Source organism: Crocodylus porosus, unplaced genomic scaffold (assembly GCF_001723895.1).
Source record: "Crocodylus porosus isolate Cpor-Errol unplaced genomic scaffold, CroPor_comp1, whole genome shotgun sequence".
In the NCBI taxonomy this organism is placed as follows: domain Eukaryota; kingdom Metazoa; phylum Chordata; order Crocodylia; family Crocodylidae; genus Crocodylus; species Crocodylus porosus.
Genome location: NW_017728927.1, coordinates 6,357,435 through 6,378,170, shown reverse-complemented (window position 1 = coordinate 6,378,170; position 20,736 = coordinate 6,357,435). Strand labels below are relative to the sequence as shown.

Sequence of the window (20,736 nt, the reverse complement as noted above, 5' to 3'; positions counted from 1 at the left end):
CCCCTGGCTGCTGCCCCGCCATCACGCCTAAAGGATGCTGCCAGCACTCAGGGCCTTGTGTCGGCAGGGGTGGGGCGAAGCACTGGGTTCTCGCTGGGCAGACAGGATGGCCCAGCCCGCAGCTCCTGCCCCCTGCGCACTGAGATTGGAGTGGGCTGGGCAGGGAGGGCATGTGCCCTGTGGGCTGTACGGAGACTGTGCTAGGGGCTGGCTTGTCCAGTAGGGCAGCATCCCGCCTTGGGAGGGGTCAACTTCACCTGAGGGGGGTGACAAGGGGGAAATGGCAGGTTCTTGGCACCCTGCAGCCCCCTTTACTCTGCCAGTGTGAACTCCACCTTGCTGACAGGCTCTCCTTGCCTTGCGGTGTCACAGGAACAGGTTGTACAGCGGCTCGGCGGACTGCACCATCATTGTGAGTACCGGGTCCCCCACCCCCTGCCCCAGTGCTGCTCCGTTTAGGAGCCCAGACGGGAAGGGTGTAGGATGGCCCCAGGCTGGAGCACATGGCAGATAGCCTGACACCCACGGGGCCCAGGGAGACACTCTTCCCTATGTGTGCTGGCGTTTTTATGCTAACAGGGAGTTGGGTGTGGTCTTCTCCAAGGGTCCCGTGTGTGTGTGGGTGCCCCGTGACCAGCCACGGCAAGCCTGGTCTCAACACCCATCTCTCACTGGCCAGGGCTTTCCTGGCTCTGCTCTGTCATGGCCAAAGACTATCTTGGGGTAGCATCCAGGTCAGGAGAGTGGGGAGGACCTCAGACCCCACGATGGAGCCACAGACAGGCAGACCCAGATAGCCAGGGCACGCTGCTAGCTGTCGCTTGGCACCACAGAGCAAATCCCTCATCGCAGCCGCCCGTGCTGTTTCACAGAGTTTCCTGCTGCTGGTTTCTCCAGGGCAGGAAGCCAAAGCTGGGAGGGGGCAGAGGGTTCAGCCCTGGGGCAGCCCAGCCCCTAACTGCCTGATTCCCCTTTTGGCAGGTCTGGGATATCCAAACCCTGCAGAAGGTGAACACCATCCGAGCCCACGACAATCCCGTCTGCACGCTGGTCTCCTCACACAACATGCTGTTCAGCGGCTCCCTCAAAGCCATCAAGGTGGAGGCCGGGGAGGCACTGCAGTGATGGGATGCGGGGTGCAGGGGGGATCCTTGTTTCTCTTAGCACCCTGGCAGTGCTCCCTGTGGGGCCTGCCTGGGGACAGACCCTCCAGTAGCTGGGCTGCTGTTTCCTGGTGAAGGCCTGAAAGCAAAGGCCTGTAAGCTACAGGTCTTATCTGTCTGGTTCTAACGGCCTCTCCTGCCTGCGACTGTGGGCATCAGGGTCTGGGCATGTGTTCGCAAGCACACGTGCCCATTCGGGGCTGGGTGCCAGTGACTGACAGCAGGGAGCTGGGCTCGGGGTCCACGATTGTCAAGCTGGCCAGGGGTTTGTGAGTCCGACCTGGTTTTCATACCCTGGCAGTCAGGGCCCCTGAGGGGCCTCAGCTCAGGCCCAGACATCACTCGTTACCACACTGGCTGGTGCCCGGGCTCTGCATGCAGCTCAGCTGCCAGCTCCTGGCATCGCAGGGTGCTTGACTGGGCTCTGCCCTTCCTGTGCACCAATCGACCTCCCCAGGGCTGCCACAGGCCCTGATGTTCATCACGGGCTTCGGGACTCCAGGCCGTGCAGCACTGAGAGTTGGGCAGAGCCGGCATTCAGGCATTAAACCCGAGACCTCGCCCCTCTGCTGCCTGAGTAGAGCAGGTTGTGAGGCTGTTGTGAGTCAGATGGCCGTTCCTCCTGTCACGCGTCCATCTGTGCCACCCCCTGCGCACTGCTCCATCCGTCGTTTTGTGGGGTGTGTGCAGTCAGGGCACTCCCAGTCCCTTGCATGGAGCCCCAGAGTGTCGGGCAGTGGGGTGTGCTCTGTGTTGCTCCCTCTCTGGCATGGGCTGCATCTCTGCAGTGGCAGCACAGGTTTCCCAGACAGACACCTTTGGGGCTCTGGGAATGTGCTTCCAACCCAAAGTCAGTGGTTCGGGCTTTGTCCGAGTGAGCAAAGCTCCAGTGGGTGTCTTCTCCCACCAGCCTCAGACCTGTGGGGTATCAGCACGGTCCCCACTTTGGGAAGAAGCCTGTTTTGGGGCTCGGGCTGCAGGGGGGGCAGGAGCTGATCCGCCTTGGCCCCACTAAGTGAGTGCACCTGCCACAGGTCTGGGACATTGTCGGCACTGAGCTGAAGCTGAAGAAGGAGCTGACGGGTCTGAACCACTGGGTGCGAGCGCTCGTGGCCTCGCAGAACTATCTCTACAGCGGGTCATACCAGACAATCAAGGTGCGTGCTCCCCAGTGGCTCATGTCCCTCCCAGAAGGCATGCGGGGTCTTAGCAGAGGGGCCTGCCGGCACTGGGCAAGCAAAGTCCCAGGCAGCAGCAAGCCTTGGAGCCGGGCTCCCCAGCTGCCTCGCTAGTACACCGGCGTTTGCCCAGGGGCCCGTGCAGCTGCTGTGTGACAGGAACCGAGAAGCACGGCTCATAGCCAGGCTTGTAGCTGCTCTGGCAGCTGAGCTGATAAGGGGAACGGGTTGCTCTCTGGACTGCAGAGATCCGCGCTCTGCTCCCAGAATAACCCGGGCCTGCGCTGAGCAGCTCTGCTCTCGTCACCTGGACTGCACTGGAGGGACGGAGGGCTGCCCCTCCATGCTGATCAAATCCCCTACAGTCTCCTGCTGCCTGCCCCTTGTACTGTCCCCTGGTGTGTGCACATGTGTGTGTGTGCACACATGATACACGCAGCATCCAAAGGGCCCCTTCACACCTAGGCTCCAGAAACAGGTGGTCCCTACCCTGGGCCTGCTGTTTCTGGAGAGCACTAAGCAGCCCTGGCCTGAGATCCTGCAATGGGTGACTCAGATGCAGCACTGTGACCGGCTCCCGCAGCCAGGCTGGCACATGGAGAGAGGAGCAGGAAAGGTGGCAGGGTGAAGAGCCCCAGTGGGCCCTACAGCAGGGCAGGGGCCCCTGGCTGTCAGTGGGCTCCCTCAGCACCAAGAGCAGTTTGGTGTGGTGACACATGCCCATCTGCCCCTCTGGAGTGGGGCTGCCACAGCCCAGGGACCCTCATGCCCGTCCCGTTGGCTTTTGCAGATCTGGGACATCCGGAACCTGGAGTGCGTCCACGTGCTACAGACGTCGGGGGGCAGCGTCTACTCCATCGCTGTGACAAACCACCACATCGTGTGTGGCACCTACGAAAACCTCATCCACGTAAGGACATGGCAGGGCGTGAACGGGGCTGGACCAGCAGCCTGCTCTTGGCCCCTGCTGAGCCTGTTGGGCAGCTCCTCAGAGCCAAAGGACTATGGGTTAGTCCAGCCCAGGGTGCTCTCTCCAGCACTGGCTAGTAGCAGGAGGGTTTCCCTTCCTTGTCCCCAGCAGTGTTCATCCCTGAGTGCCATCACTGGCAGTCCCAATGGCACTGTGCTCCATCTCTTTGTCTCATCCCTCTTGCCTGGTGCATGACCCACCAGCCATGCAACCTTTGGTGCTGGAGACTTGTCTTCCCATCCCCACGCATGTGCTGGACCCTTCTCAGACCCTGCCTGGCCTGTACTGGGCTCCCCCATGTGTTGCGCCGGGCTCTGAGCCATCTCCCTCGTCTCACAGGTCTGGGATATCGAGTCCAAGGAGCAGGTGCGGACGCTGACTGGGCATGTGGGTACGGTGTATGCCCTGGCTGTCATCTCCACACCCGACCAGACCAAAGTCTTCAGCGCCTCCTATGACCGGTCTCTCAGGGTACGTGCTGGGGCGGGGGCTTCCTAGGTGCCTTGGGTCTGAGTCCTGCCCTGGGCTGGCAGGTGCCGGAAATGCAGTTCATGGGGGGGAGCCGAGGTGGAGGGTGCATGGGAGCCAGCTCCCGGTGCATTCGCCCACCAGTTCCAAGCCAGCTTTAAGGCAAGGAGCTTGCTTGGTGGCTCAGGGCTCACTTCCTTCCAGTCCTGATGCTTCACTGATCGCGAGTCCTTTGGCTCTGCCTGGAAAGCAGGTCTGGCTGCCCCCCATCTGCCTAGACGTAGGAGCCCCCCATGCCCCTGAAATGCCTGGAGCCCTTTGCTGCGGTGTTGCTGCTCGGTCTCAGCAGGGTGGAAAAAGCCTTTCTCCCAGACAAGAATCCACCCCTGTGGGTTCAAGTTGAGCATCCGTGGCAGAAGCCCGGGCTGTGGGAGCCAGGTTTGGCATCATGCCTCCCTTGGGCAAGGCTCCACTCTTGGCATCATGCCTTCCCTGGGCAAGGCTCAGCATTCCCAGCCTGTGTCTGGGTGCCCTGACAGCACGGGGGGGACTGGTCTGGGCTCATTGTGGGGCCTTCAGGCCCACAGAAGGGCCAGAGCGCTAATGCACAGTGGCTCAGGCCTTCTGTTCATGCCCCTGGCTGGTGCCAGTTGTCCAGTGCAAGCGTCCCCTGCTCTGGCGGGTGCGGGAGAGCAGCTGGTCCCTGGCACTGGGCGCGGGTATCATCCTCCACTGTAGCACCTCTCCTTGGCAGTCCCCGGCACCGGGCCTAGCATCAATAACCCTCCCCTGCATATGCTTTAGGTGTGGAGCATGGACAACATGATCTGCACGCAGACGCTGCTGCGCCACCAGGGCAGTGTGACAGCCCTCGCTGTCTCCCGGGGCCGCCTCTTCTCCGGGGCCGTGGACAGCACGGTTAAGGTGGGTCCCACGGGGGGCGGAGGGCACCTGCATGTCAGCCACACATCCCGCGGCCAGGGCAGGACAGGCACCAGGCAGGGCCGGGGACACACTGCCCAGCCGTGCCTGTCCTCTCAAGGGAGCGCCTGGGGGCAGCAAGTCCTGACCCGGCTGAGAGCTCCCTGGTCCTCTGCCCTCCCAGGATGGCAGTGCCTGGCAGGGGGGCAAGGATGGGAGTGGGGCGGGGAGCGGCGCCCTCACCTCCGTCTGATCCGGACTCCCTCCCTGGCCCTGGCAGGTCTGGACGTGCTAACAGGAGCAGCTGCGTTAGTCCTGCACACTGAACGACCAAAAACCCCTCCCTCCCGGCCTCCTGGATGACAACACCACTACAAACCGCTGCTGCAGCTCCCCCCTCGCCGGCTGCCGCCCATGCCCCCCATCACCCTCCGCAAAGCCCAGACTGCAGCCTGTCAGCACCTGAAGGGCTGTTCTCAGGGCTGTGTGGCCCCGGGCCAGGCTCTGCACAGCGTCCCAGGAGCTGATCCCAGCCCCTGGTCCAGAGGGGCTGAGCCCTGGGGCTGAGAGGCCTGGCCCTGCAAGGAGGCGCCACGCAGTTCTCGGCCAGTCCTGGGACTGCCAGGCTCACCCACGCCTGCCTGAATCTGGTCTGTCAAGGAAGGAGAGTGCTGGGGCGCCGGCTTCACTGCCGAAGGTCAGCCGTGTCCGTTCCTGTCCCCCCACCCCCCGGATTTAATTTACTGCCAAGACCAGCTCTTTGACCTCGGGAGAGGAGTTGTCCTTGTGTGTCCAGGTACGATTTCTACACCCCTTGCTAGCCCCTGCCCACCGGGCCACCCCGTCGCGGCAGCCTCCGCAGCCAAGCCTTTGTTGCGTTTTTACTCACGTTTTGTACGGTTTTTAAGATTGTAATATAGATTTGGTTATCTCCTCCTTGACAATAAAAGGGCAAAGCGTCAGTCTGGGCGAGTGCACGTCATTGCCAGGGCTTCTCCAGGCGTTCGGGGCAGGGGCAGCTGCATGGAGTGGGAGACCGAGCTCCTGGGGGGCGAGTGCATGGGGGCACAGAGGTCCTGCCCCAGCTGAAAGCTGCACATGACCCATCTGCAGTCAAACACGGGTGGTCTCTTAGAGCAGTGGTCTCCAAACTTTTTTGGATGCGCACCCCTATCAGTAAAAAACTTTTGAGCACATCCCCCCAGATATGTATATTTATATAAATGTAAGTAGAAGGTCTAATATGTTCTTCCTGCACCCTAATGGTGCGTCATGGGCACTCCCTGGGTGTGCGCACCCCAGTGTGGAGACCACTGTCTTAGAGGGTGAAACAGCCCGCAGCCCTGCACCGGGTCCAGCCCACGTGCAGTAACACTGCCTTGGGAGGGGGGGAAAGCCCCGCTGGCACCAGCCCCCTCATGGGGAGCCTGGCTTCCCCACCAGGCCTGAGGCCAGGGAGCTGCCTTTGCCACAGGGCAGCATCACACCTAAGGCAGCAGCCAGCAAGCTGGAGGCAGTGGCCTGGCCTTGCAAACCACAGGGCTTGAGCTCCACTCTCCCAGGGTCTCTTCCAGGCTGGGCCCACAGGGAGACGTGACCTTGGCAGCCGAGCAATGCTGGACCTGTCCGGGGCAGTGCCCTTCTCTTCTGCCAGGCCGGGAGGGCAAGCACTGGCTATGAGCATTGGGTACTCCTGCCACAGGAGCCACCCCCACACCACCCCTCCTGGGGTGGATATCCCCTCATGTCCACACCACTGCTTTTCTCTGCCCCTGGAAATTCCCCCGTCTTCCCACCCAGGAAGGCCCAGGCTCCCACTGCTGTGCTAACCAGGCTAAGTGGGGCGCTCAGGCACCTGGGCTCCCTGGCTGTAGCCTCCCCATCGGCTCTACCCTCCCCTGGTGCAGCGCACGCCAACGCCAGCACTGGGCTGGCACTAAAGCAGCGGGGGGTTGCACCTGCAGAGAAGCTGCTACAATAACGGGGTGCAAGGGCTCAGCAGGGCCAAGGGCCAGCGCTGGAGAGGTGGGGAGGCTCCCGCTGCATCTTCCCCTTCGCGTGTCAGTCCAGGGACACCACTAGCAGCAAAGCAGCAAACGGTCCTGTACATGCCTGGTGGCTGCTCACTACTGCCAGGGACGTCGCTCGTGTAGCCGTGCCAGCCTGGGCACCCAGGTCCAGACCTAACCCGCAGGGAGCCGGTGCCCTGGCACGATGTAGTGCATGGATGCTGGACAAGGACCCCTCCGCCTCTTCCCTCGAGAGCACACCCTCAGGAGACCCTGGACAACTCGGCCGTGAGAAGGACAGTCGTACAGCATCTCAGCACCTGCGCTGCATCGCGGACAGCGGAGTAGGTAAGACACTGCTCCCCATAAACCCCCATCTCCAGCAGGCTCAGAGCAGAGCTTTGGGGGAGAAACCAGGCCCTGGGATGATGCAGCTTTGCAGACATTCATTGCGAGTCGCTGTCTGCCGCAGGCCTGATGCAAAGGGTGGAAGGGCCCAGCCCCCAGCCAGGGACAGCTAGGTGCTTCAGGGGCGCGGGATGCACCGGAGGCTTGGTTTTCATCCGCCACTTAAAAAAAAATCCCCTGGTTGTGGTTCCTCATTTACAATCACTCACAATATCGGTGGCAGCAACATGAGATGTCGGTTTATTTCTTTTTTTTTCTTTTTTTGTTTTTTACTTTAAATATTTGTTGCCAGACTTTTTATAGGAGCAAACTTCTTCACAGCACCACGCGCCATCGACTAGTCAGAATAGTTATAGTAAGACTAATATAGGTGGAACCTAAGCACAGAAGAGCAGGGAAAAGCACCAAGATGCATAGATCCGACAGAATGGGAATACAATACAGAGTCCATAACTTAATCATAAAAAATATATATATATGTATATATCCATCATGTAGAACTTTATGGATTTTTTTTTTTAGATACATATATTTTTTTTCTTTACAACAGATATTTTCAGGCGGGTTGTTTTATTCTTTTTTTTTTTCCTTTCCATTTTTTTTTTTTTTTTTTTTTTGCAAGTCTTTTTTTTTCTTTTCTTTTTTTTATTTTTGTAAGAAATTTCAAAGTTGTGCCAAACACATTTTGGATCAGCAAACACAACGGGAGAGAGAGGGAAAGAGAGAGAGAGAGACCAGGTTGTACTGCTCAAGAAAAAGATCACGTCGACACTTTGTTTGGAAACCACAAGCAAAAATGCATTCGTCAGACTTCAAGCAAGGAACCAGACTCGAAATCCTGTTTATACATGAATATACAGCTGTGCATTCCCTGGAATACACACGGACACACGCGCAAACACACACGCGCACACGCACACCAAACGAATACCAGAAAAAGGAAGAACCGAAACCTGAAGACACCCAACGGAATGAAACACCCTCGGTAGAAGAGATAACAAAAACCTTCAGAAAACAAGGCACATCCTTTGAGTTCTTAAACGGTGTAAAAAAAGAAAGAAGTTACGCTGAAGTCCAACGGAAAAACGAACAACAGAAACCTGTTTGCACATACCTTCAAACAAGATCAAAGGTATCGTCATATAGTTGTGCTACTCTTAGAATGATCGTGCCACAAGACATACAGCTTAGTAGAGTCTAATAGGTTGTTCTCAAGCTAAAATCCAGTTCTCTCTTGATTCTTTTTTATCTGTTTAATATATAATTGATAATAGGTTTTTTTTTTTAAATCTTTTAAATATATATTTGTTAAAGTTTTTATTCCTTTTTTTTATTTTAAATTTCTGGGGTGGGGGTGGGGGTGAAATCTGTCTTAAATCTTTTGCAATAAATTAATACTTCTTTATATAGCTTATTAGGTCCTCATCGCTCCTTGTCCTCAGCAGAGAGAGTTTTTGTTGTGAGTGAGTGCCCGCAGGGGGACACTGCTGCCAGCGGGTGGGTGGAGGCTGAATGCTGGCCGTGATGATCCCCCCCAAAACGCCAGCCTGCGCCCCCTTTGCCCTCCGAGCGCCTGCCCCTGTGACCGGATGCTGCCTCTCATCCAGGGAGCTACCAGGCACCCCTGGGGCCCACAGAGCTGAGGTCAGAGGGAGCGAACCCCGCAAAGGCGCAAGAGCGAGGGAGCGAACACCGCAAAGGCCTCTTGCTCCTGGATTTGGGAAGCAAAGGAGAAGCAGCAGCAGCAGGAGCTGGTGGAGAACGAAGCCCGAGCTGTGGAAGCACCGAGGCGCCCCGTGCCCTGGTAGGCAGAAGCCAGCGGGGCAGGTCGGGGGAGGCGCCAGCAGGGCCTGGAGCCCTGGCAGGGCAGCAGCACTGCTCTGTGCCAAGAGTACGTCCAGCCTCAGGGTCCCTGCAGCCTGCCAGCACCCCCTGCCCAGGGCACGGCCCCCGCACCTCGCCCGCTGGGCCAGAGCGTGGGAAGCGCCCGGCTGGCGTGAGCAGGGCTGCCACGGCGGGCTCAGGCTGCCTGGGTGCTCCGGCATCACGGGGCGACGCTGCTGCAGTACCAGCAGCTTCACGGCGGGGGAAAAGGTCCCCGCAGCAGCCAGCGCGGAGGTCAGCTGTTGGGCCAAGCCGCTCACCCTCACCGGCTTCGGGCAAGTTGGGACCACGGCAGACAAGGGGGGACTGGGGAGGGCGAAGGAGGGCCTTGCACCCCCATCCGTATCCCAGCTCCTGCCCCAACCCCTCTGCCACCCGCTGCTGCCAGCACCACGCTGGGGCATCAGGCACCAGTCTGCCGTGCCCCCCCGGCCTGTGCCGGCCTCTCCAGACCCACACGCCCAAGCGCACCAACGCCCACCCTTGCACCACGACCTGCTCCACATGCTGCAACCCCCAGCTTGCCAGAGACCCCTGCCGCCCCCTTGCCAGTAGCCAGAGACCAGGGGGGATAGCCTGTTGCAAACACCCCTCTGCCTGCCCTGACTGGGGTGGAGGGGGCCTGTGCATGGGCACTCACCCAGCCCCTGGAGCCCCACCCGGCCGCCCCCGGTATCCTGCCCCTCCACCCCGCCTCTGCCTCCTGGCCAGAGCTCCAGGCCCACACCTTGCACCTATTGCCCTCAACACCCCCTCCACACTGAGACCATGACCCTGCCTGGGGCTGGGTGGGCAAGGGCCCAGCCAGCCCCCTGCAGCCATGCCTCCCTGCTAAGGGGTGGGGGGGAAGGCTCCTGCCTCCACTCCCTGAAAACCCCCCTGCCCCCAGCTACCCTCCAGGCCCCCCACAACACAGCACCAGGCTCTGTTAGTGTGCAGCAGCACCGCACGATGCCCACACTGGGCACCAGCACCCCCGTCTGTGCAAGGGGCTGCACAAGGCTGCTGGGCTGGGCCCAGTGCCCCCGTGCCACGCATCTGCCCTCCCCAGTAGGCACCCTGCAGTGGCTGGGACACCCCCCCTCCCCGCAAATAAAAAAGCTTCCAGACCCAGAGAAAGCAGACGAACAGAAAGCACTAACGGCACATCAGACGCGGCCACGACACAGTGTCGCACGGGCACAGCGCACCACCAGGCTAGCACAGACACACGCCATCGGGGAACACGCAGCATGCAGCGGACCGAACCCCCCCCTTGAACCCCACTCCCCAACCCCCCCCGGGCAGCCCCCGGCGCAGGCGGCAGCGCGCACCCAGTCGCCGCGGCCCACGGGAGAGAGACGCAGATGGACTGGGACGGACCTGGGGGGCACAGGCCGGACGGCGATGCTGGGGGGGCTCGGGGGTGTTACTGGACGTGGAGACAGCAGGAAGGAGCGGAGCAATGTCCAGCGCCAGGCGCGGGGTTTGGGGGTGGGCCCCCCCAGGCCTGGGCAGTGCATCCCTGCTGGACCAGCATGGCGGGGGGGCAGCAGGGCAGGAAGCCCCATGGCAGGGCTCTTAGGTTGCTCGGTTTGTGTTTTTTGTTTGTTTTTTTTGCTTCTACAAACCCAGGCCTGGCCGCAGCCGTTCCCAGGCGCCGCGGGGCTCGGGGGGTGGGAAACGCGTGTGCCGGTCGGTGTGAGCACAGTCCTGAGGTAATCTTTTCTTCTTTGTGCAAGCCCCGAAGGCTGGGGGGACGGGCAGGCTGTACAGGGGGCGGCGGGGTGGGGGTAGATCGTTGTGCCCTTGTGCCCACAGTGAATCCTGAGGTTAGCGGGGGCGCGCCGGGCCCACCCTCACTCCAGCATGGCGTCCAGCTGGTCGGCCAGGTCATCGAACATGCTGCCGATGTCATCCAGGATGCTGACGGTGCTCTTCGACTCTGCCGCCACGCTGCGGGGAGGGGAGGGGTACCGTTAGCACTGCTGGGGGGACCCCAAACACAGCCCCCCCGCCTGCGGCACCCCGGGGTGCTGGGTGCCTGCTGCGTGATGCACCAGGTGGACAGGAGGGTGGATGTGATGGCTCTGGGCAGCACAGACCACCCCCCCCAGCACCCCACTGTGATGGGGCTCATCCCCTCCCGAAACACCCTGGCCAGAGCCCCCTTCTTCCCTGTCAGGCGCCATCTCCCACGCCCCAAATCAAGCAGGGTCTCTGCCAGCTCCACGGTGCCAGGCCCGGACTCTGGGTGCCTCTGTCCATTGGGAGAGCTCAACTGAAGCTCCCCCCTCACTGGTTTAGGATGGAGATTAGGAAACACCTTCTCACTAGGAGGGCAGTAAAGCACTAACGGGTCACCCAGAGCGGTGCTGGACTCTCCATCCCTGGAGGTTTTTAAGGCCCCGCTACACACAGCCTTGCCTGGGATGATGTAGCTGGGGCTGGTCCTGCTTGGAGCAGGGGGTTGCACTAGATGCGACCCCCTGACCTTTCTTCCAAACTGAATTTTCTATGATTTGCAAGCTGGACCAAAGCCGCAGCGAGCCACTCAGGGCTCGGTCCCGCTGGATCACCCCCCCAATTCCCTGGGCCAGGAGGCAGGCGAACCCCTGCAGCCGGGGATAGAAACCTAGAAAGGAGCCGCAACAGCTGAAGCCCCGGGGGAAGGACAGGCCCATCAGGTAGATACCAGAGAAGCTGATACCCTAATCCTAGAGGCAGGAGGACCGAGCAGGAAGAGCCGGGGCTCCCAGTGCAAGCGCGGAATAGTACCTGGGATTACAGGATAGTGCGTGCGACAGGAGCACAGCGATGGAGGGGTGTCGCTTGCTCAGGAAGGACAGGCAAGGGCACAAAAAGAGGAGGTCTGTAAGGGAGATGTCCACGTGCTCAGAGGCACGGTATGAAGCAGGCGGGAGGCCTGCTGAAAGCCTCTGGGTACACGCCAGAGGGGGATGTCACGGGGGCCCGCTCCCGGCCACGCAACCCGGAGGAGAAGGGGGACAAGGCCTTCTTGAAGCAACTGCAGGACCTGGGTCTCACGGGGGACTTGAATTATCAGGACATCTGCCGCGGGGGGGAGCCCAGCAGACCACAAGCAATGCAGCACGTTCCCAGAGCGTGCAGGGGATTGCTTTCTGGAGACCAACAAGGCGGAGCTCACCAACAGGTGAACGTGCCGGGGGAAGGTAACGTGGGTGACGGCCATCACGAAACGCTCCAGATCTCGATGGCCGGGGTGGAAGGAAGGAGAGCAGCAGAAAAAAAGACACCGGACTTTGGAAAAGCAGGCTAGCAAACTCAGGATCCCCTGGGAACAAGTTGGAGGGGGAAAGCAGTGCAGGACAGCTTTGAAGAGACTGCGTTAAGGAGCAAGCCTTCCCAAGGAGACGAAGAGCAGGCAACAGAACGGGAGAGCAGCCTGGCTGGGCAGCCATCGCTTCAATGAGCAGAGACTCAAAAGGAGGAAGCCAAGTGGAAACGTGGCCAGAGCACCGGGGCTGAGTGCAAGAGCATCGCGCGGGCATGCAGGGAAACACCTGGGAGGGACACGGCCCAATCTGAGATGCAGCCGGGCAAGGGACATAAAAGGCAATTAAAAGGGAACCTACAAGATCAGAGGTAAAAGGAAGACCAAGGAAAGCGTAGCTAAATGCAGAGGAGGCTGAAGTATTTAATGCCCTGTTTTTTCACTTCAGTCTTTATGAAGGAGGTCAGCCACCAGATGATGAGTGCAGTTGGCAGCAAGGGTAGAGAAGGAGACAAATAGCCTGGAGGAGCGAAAGAACAGGGCAGGGATTACTGTCTAGATGCTTTCAAGTCAGCAGGGCCGGACGGGAGGCACCCTGGGGTGCTGGAGGAATTAGCTGAGAATTGCGGAGCCAGTGGCTCTGCACCTTGAGGACTCGTGGAGGTCGAGGGAGGTCCTGGATGACTGGGGAAAGGGGGAACAGAGTGCTCAACTTTAAGAAAAGGAAGGAAGAAGGTCCGTGGAGTTACAGACCAGTCAGTCTGGCCTCGATACCTGGAAAGACCATGGAGCAGGTCCTCAAGGAAGCACCTAGAGGAGAACAAGGTGATCAGGAGCAGCCAGCGTGGATCCACCAAGGGCAAGTCGTGCCCGACCAACCTGATTTCCTTCTATGATAAGGTGACAGGCTCTGTGGATGAGGGACAGCAGTGGATGTGATATATCTTGACTTGAGCAAGGCTTTCGGCCCCATCTCCCACGACACTCATTAGCAAGCTAAGGCAATACAGACTAAAGTACTGGAAGATGGAGAGAGAACTGGTTGGATCATCACGTTCAACGAGTAGTCACCAATGGCTCAACGTCTACTTGGGAGGAGGTATCAAGTGGGGGTCTCCAGGGGTCTGTCCTGGTCCTGGACCTCTTCAACATCTTCATTAATGATCTGGATGATGGACTTGGGTCCACACTGAGCAATTCTGCAGATGGCACCAGGTGGGGCAGAGCTGCAGATACAGGGCTAGGATCCAGGATGACCTGGATACAGTGGAGAAACGGTGTGCAATCAGATGAGATTCAACAAGGACAAGTGCAAAGCCCTGCACTCAGGACAGGATAGTTGCATGCACAAATACAGACAGGGGAAAGACTGGCTGGGCTGCAGTGCTGCAGAGAAGGCCCCAGGGACTACGGTGGGCCATAAACTGGTGTCAGCCAACAGTGAGCTCTTGTTGCAAAAAAGACCACCGGTATGCTGGGTTGTGCAATGCACAGGAGTCTTGTGTGCAAACCCAGGGAAGTGATTCTTCCGCTGTATTCAGCACCTCACCTGCAGCACCGTGTCCAGCTCTAGGCCCCGCACCTCCAGGATGTGGACAGGTAGGAAAGCATCCAGCAAAGAGTGACAAAAATGATCAGGAAGACTGAGGAGCAAAAGCTGAATGAACCAGGGTTATGTAGGCTAGAGAAGGGCAGGCTTTTGGGGAGGGTTGACAACAGTCTTCAAATACCTGAAGGGTAACTGCAGAGAGGCTGGAGATGGGCTTTTCTCTGTGGCTGCAGGGGACGGGACTAGGAGGAAAAGCCTCAAGCCGCAGCAGGGAAAACGTAAGGGTGGAGATGAGGAGGAGCGGTCCGATCAGGAGGGTGGGCAAGCATGAGAACAGGCTGGAAGCTTTCCCGAGCGGCTCGGACGGACCCTTGGCCAAGATGGTTTAGGCAGGAACGCCCCGCCGCGAGCAGGGGCTGGATGAGATGGCTCTGTGAGGTCCCTTCCAGCCCGACTTTCCTATACTGGCACCAAACCCCAGCCCAGACACAGGCCATGACACCCACCCCTGGATGCAGGATCCATCCCGTGGAGCCCCCCAGCCCATTGTGGGGACATCTGGAAAGAAACCCTGGGACCCTCCAAGCTGGGAGAGGTCTCGCTGGCCTTTCCTGCTGGGTTCTGCCTTGGCCATGTCCCACAGGGTCCAGGGGTGTCCGTGCGAGCTCCCCGCAGCACGGCCCAGAAGAGGGGCCCCTGCCGACCCCGGACCCCTCCCCAGTGCCTGGGGCCCTTACTCTGCAGCTTGCCCATCCTCCTGCTTGATCTTCTCCTCCACAGCCTGCAGCGCGGCCGCCAGCGAGGCGCTGGTCTCCTCCAGCTTCTGGTGCGCCATCTCGGTGCTGGCGCTCTCCACCGACGGCCCGGCGATGGAGGAGCGCGGCGGCTTGACGGGCACCTGCTGGGGCTGCCCGCCGGGCGAGAGCGGCTTGGCAGGGCTGGAGCAGAGCGAGGGCGGCGTGCTGGAAGGCTTGGCCGTGGGGGCGAGCTGCTTGGCGGGCGACGGGGCAGGCGTGGAGCTCGCACTCACCGACTGGATGGCGGCATGGGGCTTGGCCGGCTTGGGCGCCGTCGGCGGCGGGGTGGGCTTGGGGGACACCGGCGGCGGGGTGCCGTGGACCCGCTTCACCTCTGCGGGAGGAGAAGGGCCGTGAGAGGCATCACCGCTCCCAGCAGTTCAAGGTGGGAGGAGCGGGCCCGGCAGTCGGGGCTCACCCCACAACCCCCCATCCCCACCCGAGGATGCCACGTACCTGGGCTGCCAGGGCTGGGGATCGGCACCTTTTTGGACGTGGGGGTGGGCGGCCCGGGGACCTTCTGTGCTTGCTGGGGTAACACGGGCTTGGGGGACACCGGTGGCTTGAAGGGCTTCTTGGGCTCCGCTGGCTGCAGCGCGTGTTCGAGCCCGTCGGCAGGCGGTGGCGGGGTCGGGGGGGGCGGCGCGGGCATCTCGGCGCCGCTCGTCTCAGAGGCCGGCCTCCGCTTGATGGTGCCGGTGCCGTTCTGGTAGACGGAGAGCGGGGCCGGCTCCAGGCCCTGCTCCTTGTCCTTGGTCTTGGGCCGCCGCTTGACGGTGTCTGACTCGGTCAGGATGAACTTGACGCTCTCCTGCTGGCTCTGCTTGGCCCGTATCCGCCTCTTCAGCGTGGCGCTGGCTTCCACCTTGGCCAGGTCGCCGTGGCGGTGCATGGGGGACAGTGCCTCCCCCGCCTCGGCCCTGGCCGGCGCCAGGCCGCGCGGCCGCTGCTTGATGGTGAGGTTGCCGTCTTCGGCGAAGGGGATGTTCTCGGACGAGCTGTTCTGGGGGGAGCCCCGCAGCCGCTCCACGGCGCTGCCCTCCTTCCCCGCATCCGACTGCACGCTACCGGAGCGCTCCCGGCGGGCCGCGGCCAGCAGCCCGGTGACGGGGCCGCTGATGGTCCGGCGCCGGTTCACCACCTCCCCGTCCAGCCCGATGGCGTCTTTGTGCTTGACTGTAGCCAGGACGGTGGCCACGCGGCCGTGCTCGGGGCTGGCAGGGTGCACGGCGCTGGGCGGCACGTAGTAGCCGTCAGGCCCCTTCCCCCCGGCGCCGGGCGGTTTCTGCAGCGCCAAGGCCCGGGCACCACCGCCGATGGAGGACATCTCGAGCATGGCGGCGATGCTCTTCACGCTGCCCGCGCTACCCGTGTCCACGCTGCCACCGAAGTCGCTGGCCCGCCGCTGCTCCACGTAGGGCTCCGGCATCTCCTCGTCCTCGCCGGGGCCGTCCCCCGCCTCCCCGTCCTTGAAGTCCTCGGTCATGTTGGTGCTGGAGATGGCGGAGCTGGAGCGCTTGGGCGGGGGCGGCGGCGGGCCCTTCTTCTTGGGCCGCACGGCGAAGGACTGGCTGCGGTTGACGTTCTTGTCGGCGCCCGACTGAGCCCGCACGGAGTGGCTGCGGCCCACGCGCCGCTGCACCGTGGCATAGGGCCCGGCGTCCGGCACCAGCAGCTCGTCCCGCTCCTGCTCGCTGTCGGACATGGCGTAGCGGTTCAGGCTGTGCGCCCGCTTCTTCGGCCGGCCCAGCTCCTCCTCCGCCTCCCCGCTGGGTGGCGGCAAGCACAGCACCGGCACCGAGACGGGCAGCACCGGCACGGCCTGGGCCAGCGGACCCGGCGGGTGCCCCGCCTCGGCTTCCACGGGCTGCGGCATGACGTAGGCGAAGCCCCGGTGCGTGGGCGACTGTGGCAGGGAGCGGGGCGACATGGGGCGGTCGGCCTGCTGCAGCAGCTGGGGCGTGGGCTTCACCTTGGCAGTGGCATGCGGCACGCCCAGGGTCTGGGGGGACGAGGGCCGCGGCTTGGTGGGCGTCTGGGGCGGGGTGAAGTGCCCCGCGGACGGCGGGAAGGACTGCCGCGGCTTGCCGGGCACGGGGGGCACGCTGGCTCTCTTCACGGGGTGCCCATGCCGCAGGGAGCGCACCTCTTTGGGCAGGCTGGGGGGCCCCTCCTTGCCCTCCTCCGTCAGGTACTCCTGGCTCTTGGACATGGCAGCGCTCGGCCCCTTGGGCTCATCGCCCAGCAGCTCTTGGGAGCTGCTGATGTGCTTGGCTCGGCTGCCCAGGCTGTTCTGGTGCACGTGGCGGGCGGCAGGGGGCCGGTAGCCGGTGCCCTCCCGGAGGTGCGGCACGTGGTTGGCCGGCTTCTCGGGCTCGTCGGGCGCCTCGCCGGTGCCCGTCATGGCCACCTGCAGCTCGCTGCTGAGCTCGCTGTCCTGGAACGTGGTCATCTTGGGGGACTGGCACTCGGCGCTCTCGGGCGGGGGCGACTCGATGGCCACCACATCCAGCGACTGCGGCGCCTTCTTCTTCAGCGTCCCCGACTCATACTTGACGTACTCGGCCTTCTGCAGCTCCGCCAGCTTCTTCACCGCCAGCATCAGCTTCTTTTGGTGGCCTGCGGGGGGGACAGATGGCAGCGGGGAGGTAAGAAAGCACCAGAGGGCACGTGCACACAGCCGGGAGCCCAGACCGGGAAGGGTGCAGGCTGGGGGGAGAGAGGAGTGACCGGGACGCAGGTTATCCCCCTTGGAGCTAGGCTTGCAGAGATCAAGTGAGGTGCCCAAGGCTGCCCAGGGGTTCAGTGGTGGAGCCAAACCCGAGACTGCCAAATGCCAAGCCGGTCCTCTCACAGCAGCCCCTGGCACCACATCTTGCCGGTCTGTACCCCGCGGCGTGGCCAGGGTCTCCCTGGTGCAGAGGACTCCAGTGACCGGTGCCGCCCGGCCTCGCCTTACCCAGCTTGGTGATGCCAATCTCCTGCAGGTCCTCCCACGTGATGTCCGTGATGAAGTCGATGTTCTCGTAGCCGTTCTCCACCAGCACCTTGTAGTACTGCGACAGCCCGATCATGGACAGCCAGAGCGCCAGGTTGGCCTGGGAGGGGGGAGCGGAGCCTGAGCGGGTGCCACGACCGCACGCCCGGCCCGAGCGGAGATCGCTGCCTCCGGCGGCGCTGCAACCAGCCCAGCGCCAGCGTGTCCCTGCCCCCAGCACCCCCGCCTCAGAGCAGGTATGGGGCAGGGGGGCATCGGCTTTGAGCTCTGCGCCAACCCACAACGCTGCCTGATGCTGGCAGCTGCAACCCCATGCCATGCCCCCCGTCGCCCCTCCAGCCCAGGGCCCGCTGCAGGTGTCCAGGGCCCAGCACCAGGCCTGTGGGAGAGAGCCGCAGAGCTGCGGGGACCTCACCGGCAGGGGGGTTTCCTCCGGCTCGGCGCGGTCCCGGCGCCCACCGCCCGGGCCCCGCGGGCAGAGCCGTACCGGCTTGTACTCCGGGAGCCACTCGGGGATGTTCAGGCTGTTGATCTCCGAGGCGATCTTCTTCCGGTGCCCGGGCTTCGTCACGCCGATAGCCGTGAGGTCCTGGGGCGGGGCGGGGACCCGTCACCCGCCTGCAGCCACCGGCTGGCCGGGCGCCGGCCCACGGCGTGCACGGGGTCACCCACCTCTCTCAGGCCAGGAGCTGAGACCCAGCCCGGCGGCCCCAGTCCCCCTCCGCGGGGGCTGGAGACCCCCCACCACCCTCCCCTTTCCTCGGGACCGGCTGCCCCCAGCTTTGCTGCCCCGTCCAAGCTCGAGCGTGCATGGCACCGATCCTGCAGCCCAAAGTGGAAGACTGAGGTGGGGGGGTTTGGAGCCACCCGGCCGCCTCCTGGCCCCACGCCTGCCCTCACCTCCGGCGTCATGCGGCTGATGGTGGGGATGTCGTAGCCGGCGTTAATGAAGTTGGGCGCGTAGAGCTGCAGCTGGAACTTGTACAGCCACTGGTACACGGCCTCCGAGCTCTGGGGGCGAGGGGGCGGCATCAGGGGCTTGGTGCATGCGGCCCTGCCCCCGGCCGCCCCCACCCAGATGTGCTGCCCAGGCCTTCCCACTGGGCAGCTTCCTAGCAAGCACAGCTGGGCGCTGCCGGGAGACCAGGCAGCGAGTGCTGCTGCTGAGCTGGGCCCAGGAGGGTGCTGGGCACGCCTCGGGGAGGGGGTGCCAACACGGCTGGCCAAAGGGATGGAGGCAGCAGAGAGGGCTGGGGTCCAGCCCCATATTGCATGAGAAAGCTGGCACCAGCTGCACCCTGGCCCAGCCCCGCTCTGGCACCGAGGAGCTGTGAAGCGCAGGTGGCAGCTCAATGAGAGAAGCTGTCAGAGGTGCGACTCCCGCCCCCGAGCAGCAGAGCGGGGAAGGGAGCCCCGTGCCCAGCCCAGCACTTGCAATGCCAGCTCCGGCACGGGGCATGGGCAGCACCCGGTACCCCTCTCCATGCCACCTGCACCAGCCCCGGGCAACGGCAGCTCCTTGGAGGCTGCGAGCACTGGCACGGCATCGTGGGTCAGAGGAGCAAGACAGAGCCCCGCCGCATGCAAACACCCCCACACCTCCTCCCCAGGCCCCCGAGACCCAGGGAGCAAAGCAGGAGCTGCCTTGCCCCAAATCCAGTTACCGAAGCAGCGGTGCCCGTGTGCATCCCCTGGGCAGCAGCCAGTGAGCAAGCGCTGCGGGCAGATGGCTGCAGGATGATTCACAGCGTGGCCTTGGGCGCTGACTCACCGGCTGCCCGGGGTGAGCAGGGTGGGGACACGGCCACTCCCCGACAGGCGGGTGCAGAGCGCGGGCACCTGGCAGACAGGGCCAGGCATGGCTGGAAGCCTGGTCCCCGTCTCGGGGGCACATCCTGCGTGCCCTCCCCAGCGTCATCTGTGCTGCCCGGATGTCCCTGCCCTCCCTGCAGCCAGTCCAAGCCGGGTCAGGGCCAAGTGTGGGCCCCAAAGGGCCCGGGACCAGGCCCTGGGGGTGCAGGGAGCGAGGGGCACCTCCCGCCTGCATGGGGCAAGGTGTGGGGCACCCACGCGCCGCCCCCATGCAGGCTGGGAGTCGGGCAGACGCCTGCAGCTCTCCAGTGACGAGCCGCTGCACACAAGCGGGGCATGGGGGGCTCTCCGACCCCCCGCCTCACCTTCCCCTCCGACATGGGCTCCATCTTCTTCAGCTGCTGCTCGGGCGGGGGCTGGGCTGCATACGGGGAGCTGGCCACACTCTGGCTCCGGGAGGAACCTGCGGCAGAGCAGGGGTCAGCGCGGTCGGCAGAGACCCCCGCAGCACCGGCCCGGCAGCTCAGGGGGGTCGCAGGGCTCCACCTCCTCCCCCGGTGCTGAGCTCCATCCATCCCACGCTACAGCCCGCAGGGAGCTGGGGGGCCGCTGGCAATGGCTGGGGGAGGGGAGGGCTCTGCCCTGCAATCCCCCTCCTCCGCAGAGGGGCAGGGAGGGCCACGGGGAGCGGGTCCCAGGCAGCCCCACCACCCACACAGCTCCCGGCATCCCGTCGCAGGGACTGGAAGTGCCCCGGTGGTCGGAGGGCTCTGGCCTGACCTGGCCACAGGATCCAGACCCACGCCGCCCCCTCCTCCGTGCCCCCTGCCCCGGACGCAGTCTGCGAGGGAAGTGGCTGGACACGGGCAGCAATCCCCCCCGTCCTCCCCGCACCCCTCAGCCAACACGAAGCCCGGGCAGCTGCCCAAAGCCGGGCGCCATGGGGCTGGAGGGCTGCCAGGTGGACAGAGCCCCCCCCAGCCAGCCCCTGCCCCCCCAGCCCTCCCGCCCCGACTAACCGAAGCAGCAGAAGGGCTGGCAGCAGCCGAAAGGCGAGAGAGTCATGTTTACCCGCACACGTCTTCCTCCCGGCACTGAGCAGCCCCAGGCCGCGCCGGAGCCTGGGCCGGGGCTAGCGCCAGCGTTAGCCTTAGCGCTAGCGCCGCGCCGAGCGCCCGGGCTGCCGCCCGCCACGCACCTGCAGGCGACTCCAGCCCCTTCGCCGGCCCATCGCCCACGGCCGCCTCCTGCACCGACGCCTTCTGCGAGAGGACGGTTGCCAGCAGCTGAAAAGGCACCGACGGGCAGGGGCTGAGCAGCGGTGAGCGGGGGGCCGTGGGGAGC

At 63.1% G+C, this 20,736-nt stretch overlaps 2 protein-coding genes across 3 annotated transcripts in view; one reads left to right on the top strand and one right to left on the bottom strand.

Moving 5' to 3' along the window:
- TRAF7 (TNF receptor associated factor 7) overlaps positions 1-5,662 on the top strand; it is a 33,338-nt gene extending 27,676 nt beyond the window's left edge. Inside the window, exons 15-21 of the mRNA XM_019541860.1 lie at positions 373-412; positions 982-1,098; positions 2,198-2,320; positions 3,132-3,251; positions 3,651-3,782; positions 4,584-4,703; positions 4,981-5,662. Coding sequence (XP_019397405.1) covers positions 373-412; positions 982-1,098; positions 2,198-2,320; positions 3,132-3,251; positions 3,651-3,782; positions 4,584-4,703; positions 4,981-4,995 — 667 coding nt within the window. The 3' untranslated portion in view covers positions 4,996-5,662. The remainder of the gene's footprint in view (positions 1-372; positions 413-981; positions 1,099-2,197; positions 2,321-3,131; positions 3,252-3,650; positions 3,783-4,583; positions 4,704-4,980) is intronic.
- A 4,168-nt stretch (positions 5,663-9,830) lies between these two features.
- Positions 9,831-20,736, bottom strand: part of CASKIN1 (CASK interacting protein 1) — a 22,147-nt gene continuing 11,241 nt past the window's right edge. Inside the window, exons 13-20 of one of the 2 annotated variants that reach the window (XM_019541858.1) lie at positions 20,591-20,678; positions 19,758-19,855; positions 18,481-18,591; positions 17,996-18,169; positions 17,542-17,680; positions 15,039-17,201; positions 14,523-14,916; positions 9,831-10,936 (exon numbers count right to left, since the gene is read on the bottom strand). In XM_019541858.1, coding sequence (XP_019397403.1) covers positions 10,840-10,936; positions 14,523-14,916; positions 15,039-17,201; positions 17,542-17,680; positions 17,996-18,169; positions 18,481-18,591; positions 19,758-19,855; positions 20,591-20,678 — 3,264 coding nt within the window. In that variant the 3' untranslated portion in view covers positions 9,831-10,839. The remainder of the gene's footprint in view (positions 10,937-14,522; positions 14,917-15,038; positions 17,202-17,541; positions 17,681-17,995; positions 18,170-18,480; positions 18,592-19,757; positions 19,856-20,590; positions 20,679-20,736) is intronic. The other variant, XM_019541859.1, reaches the window with a different exon arrangement.